Here is a 15,592-nt window from a genome sequence, read left to right on the forward strand (position 1 = left end):
TTGGAGGGGTCACACCAGAATTCACTATATAGTAATGTTATTATAGTGCCACATAGTAGGCAAAGGTCTTATAAGATTCTGGTACATATTTTGTAGAAATTGCACTGCTTTCTGTTTGAATTTTTGATATATACAAACATATTTTACACAAATATGCCCTGAATAGAAAAATGGTTGAAAAATGTGCAAAACCTCATATAATCTCACCCAGCAGGCAGAAAACCTTGGGATTAGTTTTTCTTGTACTTGAAGATGAAATAAGTGGAGATTTACATCTCTTGCTGTGTTCATTTCCTGCTCTTGCTGCTTTTCAGAAAGATAGATGTTTTAAAAAACAAAAAATATCTGGGGTTTTAGTTTCTATTAATATAATGATTTTAATGTTTTAAATTGTTTTAATGATTTTGTTAGTGATCTCAAGCACTAATATTTTTTACAGGAAAGGTAGGAGAAAAATGCAACCCATAAAATAAAATGTACTGCTTTACTACATGTGCAATGTTATGTCTAACTGACTTTATGTAAAGAGACAAGCACCTGTGCAGATGAGCATTTATAGGCAGGATGAGGAGACCTTTTCTCTCCACTTGTGTATGGGATTGATTCTTCCTTGTATTTTCCCAGTGAAATGTGAATCTGCACTCCCATTTTTTAAAAAAAATTGCTTTGATACCTCCTGATGAAAGATGCTTGTTACTTGTAAAGATTGGTTGGGTCTGATGCTAAATGTTTTCAGATCAAACAGGCACGTTCTTTGTGGGTGCATGGCACACTGTTAATTCAACTCTGTTTTGATCAGTGAACATTACTCCAAAGAAGAAATCCACTGAGCACAGTTAGGCACACTTTTGTATGATTACCAACCTTCCTTTCATGCAGGCCAAGGGATTTACTGTGTACAGAAACTAAGGACCCTTCTCACCCTCTGCGATGCCTTTGTTAGATAACAATTAAAATGATCAGATCGAGCAGCACAATGGAATTCTCTTGCATCTCTTTGTTTTGCTGCTGAATAAATCAGCTAAATAAATCCACTAATCCTGTTTAACTTTCATCAATGCAAACTCTGAACCTAAATGCAACTCTGCAAAACCTGAAGCCAGCATAAAGGAGGATGCCTATCAGGGTAATTAAAATGAATAATAAAAAGATGGCTGTAATCCGCACCCATAAAAATCTGTATGTAAAAAACAGCACCCCACATTCTATGACGGTGCAATAAAACATAGCATCCTTCTTGACTCACAGATCACTAGCCAAGTAACAATATTAATTTTAATGGATATTTCTCATTTGCTTGGGTGCCAAAAATACTCTGGATTGTGTGTGCCCTTCTTTCTGTCTTTTACTTTGACATAGTAGATAATCAGCTCTTATATGGTATCCAACCATTGAGAAATCAAATGCAACCTGGAGTGCAGCAATGGCATTAATTGTTTCTATAGTGCATTGATTTTTGGTTCTTTCATATACAGTTGCCCCTCCGTTTTTGTGGATTTGAAATCCATGTCCCTCTCCCGTTCATGGGTGGCAAACAGAGGGAAACAAAATGGGGTGCACCCCATGGCACACCCACACGGGTGCATGCTGCCATTCAAATCAATGGGGCTTGAATATTGGTGAGTTTCTGTTTTCAGGGGGGGGGTCTAGAACTGATCCCCCACAAAAAGGGAGGGGCAGCTGTACATTTTTAAAGCAACAACATTTTTATTTTTTAAAAAAATATATCTGCAAATTAAAATACGATAAAATTAAAAACAGCCACATTATCCATGCATGCTTCATTGACTTCTGTGAATTCTTTTTCATAATAATAATAATAATAATAATAATAAGAAGAAGAAGAAGAAGAAGAAGTAAGATCTTGGTCAGAAACTACAGACACATTAGCAAAGAAATATTTAGAAATCATTATAACGCCATAATTACAAGAAAGTGTTCTTGTTACACAAGAACACTTCACATCTGTCATCCAGTGTTTTAATGCTTCTGGTAGTTATTAGCTGAATATTCTTGTTATTACCATTCTGCAAGCAAGCACCATTCTTGAAACTGATTGATGTTTAGGAATAAAACACATTTATTATATGTTGCCAGCTCCTAAAGACCAATCTTATACACCAGAATTCCTCCACAGAAATGATGATACCTCATCTTTCTGGAACTAATCAATGCAGAAGAAAGTTAAAAGGATGAAAACATGATATCTTCTCACTTCCCCTCCCTGAACAACTTTCATTGCATTGTATCACTACTAAGCTACAAAATGACAATGGTATTTCATCTGCCAAAGGTGACATTGGTGGAAAATGTCTTTATTCAGCTTGAGACATTTTATACAGGCAGAGAAAATAGTTTGTTCCCTATACTACATAAGGAGTTTATACTGTGTGAGGAATTGACCTGGAAAATTAATACATGTAGGATATAAAGAGCCCCTTACGGCAAGTCAGATGAATGACCCAGAGAGGTTTGTTTTTCCCATTCCCTGCTATTTGAAATTTAGAGTTCTGACATCCTTTCTGTTTGTTCTGGAATCATTTTTATGCTGCCTTTGTATAACATACCCTGTCATTCTGTGGAGTGAGACACCTAATTCAGGAAGCAGAGGCAGTGAGAGTTTGCAGAGAAATTCAAGGCATCAGTGGACAGAATTGTGTGGGTCATGCAGTCTATCCACTGCCCCATAAGCTAGTCTCCTGTTCCCACGTCTAGTCTGAGATAGTTGTTGTGTCACCATTGGTGAAGTAAGATATGACTGCCAGTCTAGGCTTCTGTGTATAGAATGAAGAGCACCATGTCCATTTCTTCAGACATCAAAATATCTTGGTCCAGTCCTGTGCCTCTCTATGCATTGTTCATTAAATATATGAAGGTTTTTATTGTTGTGTTTTAATGTTATATATGCATACTACCCAAAAAAATGTTTAGGTGAAGAGCCAGTTTTTGAATATCGTGATGGAGGAGTAGTAGCAAATTGTATTGCTACCTCTCTGGGATGCTATGGATTCCTACACTGGCTTAGACTACATGATCCTATGACAGCTAGTGATTTTATGAATGGTGATTCACCATCAGGAATGATGAATCTGTGAATAGCGGAAATGATGCGACCTTCGGGCTGTGTCTAAGGTGAATACAAACATAAATGACTTTCATATTTAGAGTTGGATCCCATCTCCAATCTCATTATATATATTCCAAAACCTGAAGAAATCTGAAATCCCAAACAGTCCTTGTCTCAAACATTTCAGATTTGGGATCTTAAGCTATATTCAGTTTCTTGGCAAAGTTACTTTTCTTTGAAACTCGTCCATTTTCCTTCTGTGAAATGGGTATCGGAGTAGAAGATGTTGTGTTCAAGAGTTCTGGAACTCTGATGTTTTCTCTGTTTCTGTTTAGGTTCCTGGAAAAGTTATTTTCTTTTAGACTCAGATAATTTGCAAACTGGTTGTTAAGTGTGACTAGTTATGTCAACCATGGAAGCAATTATTCATGGGAAGCCCTTTCTCCCCTATGTTGTGAGTGTATACATGTAACGCTCTCAAATTTCTAGATGTGCTGACCAGTCCCAAAAAAATTGGAAGCCACTGTTTTATTAAATAGCAATCTCATACTTCCTTTGATATATCTACAAGGCACCTATATTGGGGTACTGATTGTAAGCATATTTAGCTCAGTTTAATCAATGAATCAGCTGAAAAAACAATCAATTAAAATCCCTTCTCATCAGTTGGCAGCCTTAATTGATATGCACTTTTTTCATGTTACGCTCCCAGCTTCCCTGTAAGGAATATTAAATACCATGATAGTCAGACTTCCACATGTCAACTAGTCTAGACAACTTCTGTACAGAAAACACTTGTTACATTTTTTGTGAATGCAAAGGAATACTTCTATCTATGTGTCCTGGGCAAGAACATTGAGTATACAATGTGCTAATATAGCTGAATTTCTTTCTACCAAAGGTTCTAAATAACAGCTTTTTGCTAAAATCTAGATTAAAACAAGTAACAAAGAGTACAAGGGAAATCTTTATCCCAACAGTCCATAAAGGGTAATAAAAGTGTCTGTCTAAATAGCCCAGGAGAGAATAGTGTAAGTAAGCAGTGGCTAAGCTCTGAAAATGAATAAACTCTTTCAAAGAGAGAATTGAGATCTCTCATATGCAGACAAATTGTGAATGAAAAGGCACAAAGCTACTGACAAAAAGCGTTTGCCTCCAATTATAGCTGAGGAAAAAATGAAATAAAACTTTGGCCTCGTTCAATAGAAGATGGATTTCTCCAAGGCTCTGCTTCATTTAGACAAGACTTTCTACTTGTGAGACCAAAATCATGTTTTATGCTCAGCCACCTTTCAAGGTAGTTGGCATCCATCCATGGACCTAACATTTGAATAAATGTAGCTAGTAAATAGTAAATAAGTTTAAATACAACAATAGACATTACACATAAACCAGGGATTACCTCAGTAGTCTGAGCCTACAGATTTGTCTTTTTCTTCTTCTTTCATGTATATCCTAGTGCAGTGGTTCCCAACCTGTGCTCTGTGGGGCTCTTAGGGCTCCATGAGTCAAAAAATTTGGGAACCCCTGCCTGCCCTAGAGTGCAGTTAACTGGTAGAATCAGGGGCCAAGGAAGGAGCAGTCTCTCCAACCAGGTCCATGTGAGGAAGAATGCATTTCATGGATGTAGCTAATGCAGTGAAAAAAATAGGTATCATGATCCAGATAAAAATACTGCCCCTAGCTGAAATTTTATTTCAGCTCACAATTTCTAGTATTGCAGTTATTTAGATCTTCAAAGAAAGGGGGCAAACAGAGTTACTAAGGGAACACAAGCACACAAGATATAATTGTTCTAGGTATGAACAATTTTCAATAGCTCACTCTCTAAAAAGCAAGAAACTTGGGGACTGAAAGAACATTTCAATGGAGAAGGTAAGAATTCTTGTTTGAAAGGGGCAATTTGCCATTTTAACCTCTCACCCCCAGAAACTCCATGATGCAGTTTGCTATAAGCAGAAAGCACAAACTGGATGCCATTTTGGGGGACAATCTAAAGTCAGTTAAAGCCATGCAATAATCTTCTCAGGATATATCTGTATCTATAAAAGTACCTATAGATGCCTCTCCATCCACAGATAATAAACTGTAATGAAAACACCTTCAGATTATGGGAAAGAAGGTGTAATACAATCAAAAATGGTATGCATTGTTCATAGTTGGTGGTTTCTTCACTATAGAATTCGTTTAGAGTTGGGAAAACATTCTGTCATTGATAATATTCACTTGATCATGTGTATTTCACCATGACTCGTTTTTCTAATTAATTGTAGGTGTTTCACACATTTTGCCTCACAGAAATACAAATGGCGAATTCTCAATGCAGATATACTTTCCCTTTCATAAATCCATAATATCCTCAGCTGTGTCTGTCAACCTATAAAATAGTCTTACTGTAGAAAAGAAACAACACAAAATAATACTCTTGTTTATCTGTAGGCTAAGGAAAGCAAAGGAACAGTTATTTCCAAATGCTGATGTGAATAAAGGAAATACTGATACTTCTGAAACAGTGAAGAACCTGATGTTGATCCTATTGACTCTTAAGAGCATATCCCAAATGATGGATATCACATAAAGTAGTTTAACCATCATTTCTTCTTCTCTGGAAACTGAGAAGGTGAAACTTTACAAGGTATTGATCTCTAACAGATCATTGTCAGCGCCTTATCAAATTACAGTTTTCAGAATTCTTTTGGGGAGAACATCCATGACAGCAAAACTGGTATAAAGCCAGAATGTGGTTGTGCTATAGACAGAGATTGGGATGAAATCTAATTCTCAAGATGGCTCCCCAGTGCATCAGAGTCTATCAGCTTTTGGACTGACTGCACTTATTTGAAATTGTTTTTTCCTCTTAAAAAAGGAAATTCAGTGCTACAATACTAGATTTTATTCTGAAACATGGCAGCAGTTGCACCTCCTTGCATACACATTCAAACACACACAAACATGTCTCTACACTGGTTTTCCTCTGCATATAAATGAATTCATTGGCCATTTTGAAAGATGTGCTTGCTGCACTGTTTCATTAAGCTACTGCGTTATCGGGTAATTGTTTAAACATAAAGCCATAGCACTATCAAAAGGAAAGGTGAACTAATGGCATTTGCAAATGTCAGGGATTATCTTAACACTTTTATTATAGTTTATAAAAAGAAGGTTCAGGGCATTCCATGGCAATTATTTCCAAAGAAATTGGTTATTTAAATAAATTGCTAATTATCTGGATATGACAGTATTGAAAACCCTGCTAATGAGTTATGTGATAAGTGCAGCTTTTGAAGGCCACCTACAGGTGGAAGAGAGCAAAAGCAATATTGAATTATTATCCCAAATGAGGAGGTGGATGCAGATATCTTGTTTGTAATATTTACATCAGGCTGTGTGAACACTTCCCAAATGTCATGTTGTTGACTTCAAGTTTATGAAGATTGTCTCTGTTAAGGAAGGTTAGACTTCTCCATTTGCTTCATTTGCTTGTTTGCCCTAATCCTTAAAATGTCTAGTTTAATTAGTATTTACGGTAACATATTTACAATGAGCGAATAGCAAATGTTTCTAGATTAATTCCCATTCTGCCATTTTGAGTGCTGACATTTAGTTTATTTAACCAAAATCTTCTATTATTATATTAAGCCATTTTATTAACTTTAGTAGAATGAAGACAGCTGTTTATTTGATGGCTAGCCTGCTGGGGTGGAAAAAATAATGTGAACGTAAGCACACTTATTTGGAAGTTTATTCATCAGCCTTGTCTCAGGATGAGGTGGTGGAAACGTGCATCTTGTTTATCTTGAATTATAGTGCGCTGTCCCCAGATCCCAGGTACTGGTACGGATTTGAAAATTTGCTTCCCTTTAACTTTGTTTATACCCATGAAGGTCCCAGGAGTTCTGTATCTCTATACTATAGACAGGCACCAACCAAGCAGTTACTGAAAATGTAGCCACATTTTATGCTGTGGCTCTTTAAACAGTGTTAGAGATACTGAGTGAAGTCAGGTTGTTTCAAATATGTTCTATCATAGTGTTGGTTATCTTACTAATCCTACTAATTAAATTCAGTCCATTTATGTTGTACAGACTAGTTGGACACAGTTTGAATTTTATTCCTTATTTGTCTTGGTCTAAAGACAAGAATAAAGTATGACCCTTGAATGATATCAAAGATCACAGATATTGCACAGATGGGTTGCAAAGTAGGAGCTAGTAATTCAAGATACTTGGGCTAAAACAAAACCCTTGCATCTAACTCCAAAGGTTAAGCAATGGGACTTGAGAGAAAGTTAAGTGTTAGAATCTGGGAGGCTTTTATTAAGTTGTCCCACACCAAGGTGGAACTCTACAAAACTACCAGTGAATCCCAAAGTATGTATGGACAAAGCAGTTTAGAGATAGATTTAAATGTAATTAGCATTTTGCATTGTGTCTGGAAGACAAAAAGGAACATGTTCATATGTTAAAACAATGATACAGTGAAGGCATGGAGACTTACTCAGCATGCATGCGCATGCATGGTCTTTCTTACAAACACACACACAGTCACACAAAGAGAGAGAGAGAACAGTGATACATGTAGATACAAGACATACTGATAGTATTGTCACTTGTTTTTCTTTTAATAACAGCAGAGTATCCAAAATTACCCTCAGTTCACTAAAAATAAATTGTATGTTTAATATTCTGTTAGCTTCTTAGTTTATTCTTAGTTCATGTTTAATATAGTGTTGAATGAATCTTAAATTTAATTTTGCAAGGAAGATCCATGCTGTAATTACTGTAACATAAATAAATTAGAGCTAAATTTTGCTTTGCTGCATGCAGTATGCTGCTGAGAATTATGATCCAATTTCATTGTTATGCCAGGAACTCTATACAATAGATATTGCAGAAAGGGGTGTCCCTCCCCTCTAGTATATGTTTGGCTTTTCTTCATAGGGTAGAAAACCAAAGCGACTTCTAAGCTCCAAAATGTTGGCAAGAGAAATGATGAAAGAGAAGGCTCTCTCTCTCTCTCTCTCTCTCTCTGAGGACTATTTATCATTCTTTAGCAAAAATAATCATTCAGTCATGCCATAATAGTATGCACAAGAAATGAAAATTGTATCATTTTCTAATGCATATCACAGCCTTCACCTAGTAAGCAATATCATAGTTGCTCCAGTAACATCATAGATTCTTCTGGTCACTGGCATCAGTTTATTTATGCGTGTTCTTTGTCATTTATGTACTGGAAACTATGGACTCAAAGATCCTTGGTGGTTCCTCATGCTGGGTAACGATAATCTTACTATGGACATCATTACTATCTGGCATGGTCCAGACACATTTGCCCGCCACTGGAATATAACTTGGGAAGGAGGGGACAATGCTTTATAATCTGAAAGAGCAAGGATGAAAAAGCACTATGACTTTAGGAGGACTCTTACCAGTCTCATTAAGATTGATTTTGTTAAGCTAACTGCAAATATCAAGCCATCCATTAATGCCCAGTGGGAATTCTTTGCCCTCTCTCATTCCCCTTTGTGATCTTCTGTTTTGCTGTGATCTTTGCTTTCTGCTCTTTATGGTTCTTTTGCAAAAACAAATCCCCATCTTTGGTCAAATGTTGGTCAGTGTTGCTAAAGAACTATATATTCAGAATGATTTCTATCCTGTTGGTTAGAATTCAGTACCTAATTAAGCTTCACACACACAAACACTACACTTAGGATTCAAGAATTATTCTGTCTGCTACTTAGTCATACATGTGCAAAGCAAATAGTTTCAATATTCTTTGTCACCAATGAAGACTTGTTCTGTCATGGCATACTACCAGGCAGTGTTCTTATTGGTTCTGGAGCAGATGTGGATGGGCTGCAAGTTCAGTGTTGAAAATGGAAGAAATGCTGGAACAGGAACAGGTGAATAATGAGAAGGAATCTGCGCTGAAGCAGCTGAAGGTGACATAACCCTAGAGGATCATTCATATGCTGAATCAGGAGCAGATGTCAATAGAGACAGCTTGTCTGAAAATTTGGATGCTGATTCAGTAGCAACTAGCATTGATGGGAGAGGCTTATCAGACATGCTGTTTGTAAAGACCAATGTTGACGGTAAAAAATGTGGGCTGTTAAGAGGGAGGTGACATTTTGCTGGAGGCAACAAGCACAGAAGAAACATCTTTCAAAAAATGACAACACATCAGACTTTTTTCAATGTTCAATTGAAAAACCACATCAGCAAACAAATTATTGGTGTGTGTGTTTTTAAAAAAAATGCAGTGGCACAGTGTAGCTTTTGTAAATGACAGTAAGAATGGGATGTGGCAGATCCTTCTCAAGTAGCCTCCCCTTCAAGTGACTGTAGCATGTCCTGTAGTGTAGTGTTGTGTCTGCTGATGTCTGGAGATTCAAAGATGAAATCAAGGATATGTGCAAGCATAAATAAAATGAAAGTGAATGATATATCTATAATGATGAACAAAACCATCCATCCTGGACAAGATAAGAACTTGTAGGACAATCCTGTCAACTATAGGCTGCCTATGCTTCATCCCACCCTCAAGTTCCTCAGGAACTTAGTCTGACAAAGGACTTTATCACACCAGGCTTCTCTCCTCCCTCACAACAATCATATTAGTATAGGGAATGGAAACATATCAGTTTGAAAAATTCAATATCACCCCTGTTTGCAGTCGTGGGAGTGTGCTGCTTTGGCAGTCCATGGTTGCTTCTCTACCATGTCTGTAACCCCACCTCCCATGCATTTCAATACATTGCTGAAGTTGTTTTTATTCTGTAATTTTTGTTTTTTAATTTTTATTATTGCTGTAATTACATAATCACAATGAGGAAAAAAACCAAAAGGTATGCAGTAAAAACAATCTTAGCCAGCTTGGGAATAGTGAAGGGGAGGTGGAGAGGAGGCAAATCACCCCCATTCCTCATGACATTTGTCAATTGTTATTGCCACGGAAGGGATCTAGTGCACTAAGTGACTGATGGAATAAAAACAATATTAGGAACCTATTGATGGGTTTTCCCTGTCAATGAAAAGGTGCACTATAGAAACAAAGGAAATGCAAAGCAGAAACTGATTAGAATATGCTAATACCTTGTTTTAATTTCTATTTACTGGCTCATGTGATAAAATTCAAACTTTTTTTTTTTCTTTATCATGGCAGATCCCTTGATATCTTACTGCAAGCTTAGTAGTATTTAGTTGCAAATATCTGGTTACTTATAATTAATTCGTTTCCCTCCAAGAATGGTGTTATTAACAGATAATGTTGTTGTATGCCTTCAACATATTGCAACCTTCTCACAGGGTCTCTCCTGTCCTTCGCTGAGTGTAGCATTTGCTGAATTTTTTTTGGTCAGTTTATAGACCATTTGCAGGTTATGTTTCCTCGCCACTTTACCTATTCTGTCTGTGACTTCTCTAATGTGTGGTTAAAATACCTTCTTTTTGGGTGGTTGTTTGTCTTCACTTCTATGGGTTTTTTCTGGGTCTGGCAACCCTTCTGATGTCTAAGCTGGAGTAACCATCCAGTCTAGGTGCTTCAGGAAATGGGGTTCACCAATCCTTTTTGCCTGGTCTACCAGTGTTTTTATTGTGCTTCTTTTTTGTCCTGGGTGGTTGTTAGAGTTCTTGTGTAGGTATGTGTGTAGGTTTTCTGTATAATGTGTGGCCCAACCATTGGTTTGGTTTGGTTTGCAGATGACCAGGACATCTAAGAATGGCAATGTTCCTTCCTTTTCTTTTTCCATTGTGAACTGGATGTTTGGGTGGATGTTGTTCAGATGGTTCAAAAACATGGTATCTTCTTTTCTGTGGCTCTAGATGGCGAAAGTGTCGTCCACATATCGGAACCATGTTGTGGGCTTTTTTGGTGCTGTTTCCAGGGCTTGCTTTTTGAAGTGTTCCATTTAAAAGTTTGCTATCACAGGGCTCAGAGGGCTTCCAATGGATACCCCATCGCTCTGCCCATAGAATCCATTGTCTCACTGGAAGTAGCATGTGGTGAGGCAATGTTCAAACAGGGTTGTGATGTTGTCTGGAAAAATTGGTTGGATGAGTGCCACGGTGTCTGTTAAGGGGACTTTAGTGAACAAGAAGACCACGTCAAAGCTGATTAATCTCCGGGTTTGAATTTGAGGTTGTTGATTTTTTTTTCTATGAAGTGAGTTGAGTCCCTGATGTAGTGGGGGTTTTGCCCTATATGTGTTTGCATTTGTGTGGCCATGCCAACAACTATCAGGTCAGAATGCACAGGGAAGTCATTGAAATCCATAAGCACCTGGACAACTTCAACAGGAAAGAGACACTCTTAAGGTATAGAAAGTTTGGCTACCATTCCTGAAAAACACCAAAATCAAGATCCATCCCATTCAAATGAAAACCACCCGAGGTGAGATGGGTTTTCCAGCAGACAATGGATCATTAATTAAATAGACACCCTGAGGCCTTGCCATTCAACAAAAGACCAGCACAGAGATTAACATGCAAATCACTTCCCCTCGACCAACAGTATATTGGTTCCCCTCAACCCACTTTCTTCCATGCCAGCATTCTCTGAAGATGCCAACCACAGTTGCTGGTGAAATGTCAGGAAAAAACTCTTCTAGAACACTGCCTCATAGCCTGAAAAACCCACAAAAAACTATGGATGCCAGCCATGAATGCCTTTGACTTTCCAATATATGAATTTCTTTGTCTCCCATTCCAATAATGCATTTTCTTTCTTTTTTTATGCAGGAAATGCCATCAGACCCATAGCCCTTCGAGCAGTTTCTGCAATTTCTGGTGCTCTTCCAGGCTTCCCTGTCCTCGCTACAGGAGGCATTGACTCAGCTGAAAGTGGTCTGCAGTTTCTTCATAGTGGTGCTTCTGTTTTACAGGTATTTTTGTTTTACTTTTTTAAGTTGTAACAGAAAACACAAGAATGATTTAACTTAAAAATGTGGTGAGTGATGTGTCCTAAGTAGGTACACATGCATCCCTTATTCCCTTCTCTGTTTATGGAAATAAATGTGTGAACTGTATGTGAATGGGGAAAGAAAATCTACAACCCATCTGCAACCCGGACTTCTCCTGCTGCTTTTTCAAGAATGGGATTTGCTTGAAAATTGGTACCAGGCATCTTCTATAAACTGCTCCCCAATATCTATTCCCCTTCCATTAGACCTTGCAGTTTTGCTCGCTATCACTCACTCGCTATCACTCACATAAACTGGCTGTTTTAAATCCTAAGAGAGGAGGAAAAAAAAAGAATTTCAAACAGAAATCAGCAAGAACATACTAATGGAACAGCCTGCCTCAGAAAGTGGTGGGCATTCCTTCATTAGAATTTTTAAAATCTTAGTCAAGCCACCTATCAGGATGCTGCAGTAATTGATTTATTACTTCACTGAGACTGGATTCTAGGGATTCTGTGATTTTAGCATTGTTAAAAAGCTATGGATGAGATATGAAACTAGAACAAATCAGGGAGTCTACAATAATAAAGCAAAGTGATGGTGTTTTGTTATACATGTTCTAACTCCTGTTTATTGAAATGGTATTTGCACAAGAGAGTTTGCTGACAAGATATAGATATAAATGTGTGGGTATCCTAAAGTCCTGCTATTCCTCTCTAATTCAGTTTCTGGGTTAAGCTAATAATAGTTGGCTAGTAGAGATGAAATTTGCCCTGTTCTGGTTTTCTTGTTTAAGGAAATAATGAGAAATTTTAGCAATTTTCTTCCTGTGGCAAGAAAGCCTTCCAAAATCAGGAAGTTTACAAAGCCTATATGCAAAGTGAGACTTATCCTGTACAAAATTTGCTGGTTTTATTTTGCACGAAAACCAGTATTTTCTATGCAGGAAATATAATTGCAATAAAAAAATATTGGTGTGTATAAATATTATCTCTCATGCAGAAAATGTTGTTTCCTATCCAAAACCAACTATTTTCTGTGCAAAATCAAAAACAAATAAGTGCAAATTTTGTGCAGAATATGACCCAAACTGCAGAGATTCTCATCAGTCCAAGATTCTTTTCTCATCTCAATACCTGAAAAAGATGCTTTTGAACCAGTTTTCAAATATTTCAAACATTCTTTCCATCCTGAATAGCTAAGGGATGAGAAAGAGAGTTGAAACTAACACTGGAATTTGGTTGATTAGTCCCAACTAGGGTAACCCCTATGGCTCAATGGTTAAAACATGAGTCAACAGATTGATTTAATGCAGGGGTAGGAAACCTTTTTGAGCCGGGGGCCGGGTTGCTGTCCCTCAGACAACTGGGGGGCCGAAGCAAAAAAATAAATAAATAAATATTTTTTTAAAAAAATTAAATAAATAAATAAACCGGGACAAATGTAGGACAACATTTTCAAATGGTGGACACTTTTTTTAAAAAAAGTGGAGGACACGCAAAAAAAATTGCTGATTTTTTAAAAAATGTTAATATAAATGCATGTTTCTGAGGTGTCTATAGACAATTGCCCCCCTTGCCCCTGCGCGTGAGAGGCCAAAGGCCCCGGTGGCAATCGGTGGCAGGACCGGGCTGGAGCCGGTCCCAAGGCCTCGCTGGGCCGCATCCGGCCCGCGGGCCGCAGGTTGCCTACCCCTGATTTAATGGTTCTATACAAGTTAAGACTATTATTCAGTAATTTATTAAAATATATTTATCCCACCCTTTTAACATGAGATCTCATGATGGAACACCAAAAGAAAATGTAACAAATTTAAAGAATTTCAAATTAAAATCAATAAATAATTTTAAGAGATAAAAATGTATTAAATAATTCAAACAAATTAAAGAATAAAAGAGCAAAAGACCTGCTGCAGGATTTAGGCTCTGGTGTCTCATTTACATGTATGATGCCCTTCTCGTCTCTCAGATACTTCCATGTGGCACATATTGCTATCATTTTACAGCCACTGAGAAATTTACATTGTATTATACAAACCTCACCTGTCATAGAAAAAGTGCTAATGTTGTTTGGGACTCAGGGTGTAATTTTTTCCCCTTCTTTCATTCTTGTGCACAAGGACAAGAAACTACATGGGTTTTCTCTCACTTGTAAGATTGTGAGATATTTTCTAATGGTATTGATGAGTGATCTTAAATTTTTGAGAACAACTGTTGTGCAATTTGCACCAAAGTATTATAACTGCTGCCTTGTCATATGGGTTTGTACAAATCAACAATGTGGAATGAGTTGTTTACATCAGCCTGCCCCTCTTATGTTGTTGTTGCATGATTTCAAGGCTTACATTTCTGATTTACAGGGAACCTGTCATGGGGATTTTCTCAACCGGAGTTTTTCATTGCCTTCCTCTGTGGCTTAGGCTACATCCTCACTGCAGAAATAATCCAGTTTGACATCACTTTAATTGCCATGGTTCAATGCTATGGAACCCTGTGATTTGTAGTTTGCTGTGGCACCAGAGCTCTCTGACAGAGGAGACTCAATGTATCACAAAACTACCAATCCCAGAATGCCATAGCATTGAGCCATGACAGCTAAAGTAGTGTCAAACTGGATTATTTCTGCAGTGCAGATGTAGCCTTAGAAAATATGACCTGCCCATGTTCACTTAGTGGGGTGCTCATGGTTGAGGAAGGTTTTGAAACCTGACCTTCCAGAGTCCTAGGCATTCAGACTTGTACCCCACACTGGCTCTCCTTTCCCCACTCCCATTACATAAACTTTTATTCTGTCCTTTGCATGTATAGATGTTGCCACACTACAGAATTAATACAGCTTGACACCACTTTAACTGCCATGGCTCATTGCTATGGAATCCTGAGATTTGTAGTTTGTTGTAGCACTAGAACTGGCAGAGAAGGCTAAATATCTCACAAAACTATAAATCTTAGAATTCCATACCATTGAACCATGGAAGATGAAGCAGTGTATTAAACTGTATTAATTCTGCAGTGTAGATGCAGCCATATCTGCTTTACTTTACAAAGAGGGAAACACCATTTTGCATGGAGACTTTCAGACTTATGGAAACCTCAGTGAAGGAATAATGGCTTGTCTTGGGAGCTTATCACTCACCTTTTTAAATAGGCATCAGCCTCCCAGGCTGGAGCCGGGACACGGGATGGAGGTGGGGATTATCGCTTACTAAATCGCTACCGAAACACTGGCTGCCATCAGCCTGGGTCCAAGCCGGGTCCCAGCCATGCTTTGCCAGTAATTTTTAGAAGCTGGAAAGCTTCTGACTTCTAAAAAGTGCTGGCGGAGCATGGCTGGGACTCGGCTTGGACATAGCCTGACGGCGGCCGGCGGGAGACTGGAGCCGGTTTAAAAGAGTGAGCAATAAGCTCTTTGCGCTCTTACTGGAGGCAAAACTATCCTCAACAGACTCTCTAGTTAAGAATAAGAAATGTTCAAAATAATCTTCACATGTCTGCCTACAACCTTGGTACTGATCTGACTGTAAGCAAAGCCTTTCATTTCTTACTTTGGATTACTTAATCTGGAGGAGTATTTATTTCCACCAAAAAAGGAAAAGAAAAAGTATGATCAACAAGGGAATGTTC

General features: G+C 37.9%; 1 protein-coding gene across 4 annotated transcripts in view; it reads left to right on the plus strand.

The window, feature by feature from the left end:
• Window positions 1–15,592, plus strand: part of DPYD (dihydropyrimidine dehydrogenase) — a 594,441-nt gene that overhangs the window by 493,983 nt on the left and 84,866 nt on the right. For all 4 annotated transcript variants that reach the window (XR_016280498.1, XR_016280499.1, XM_089515658.1 and 1 more), the window contains one exon: window positions 11,809–11,951. Coding sequence is in view for 2 of the 4 variants with exons in the window: in XM_089515658.1 (XP_089371784.1) it covers window positions 11,809–11,951 (143 nt within the window). In the remaining 2 variants the exon portion in view is untranslated. The remainder of the gene's footprint in view (window positions 1–11,808; window positions 11,952–15,592) is intronic.

Source organism: Sceloporus occidentalis, unplaced genomic scaffold (genome assembly GCF_023333645.1).
Source record: "Sceloporus occidentalis isolate IW3139 unplaced genomic scaffold, rSceOcc1.0.p SCAF_3, whole genome shotgun sequence".
Classification (NCBI taxonomy): domain Eukaryota; kingdom Metazoa; phylum Chordata; class Lepidosauria; order Squamata; family Phrynosomatidae; genus Sceloporus; species Sceloporus occidentalis.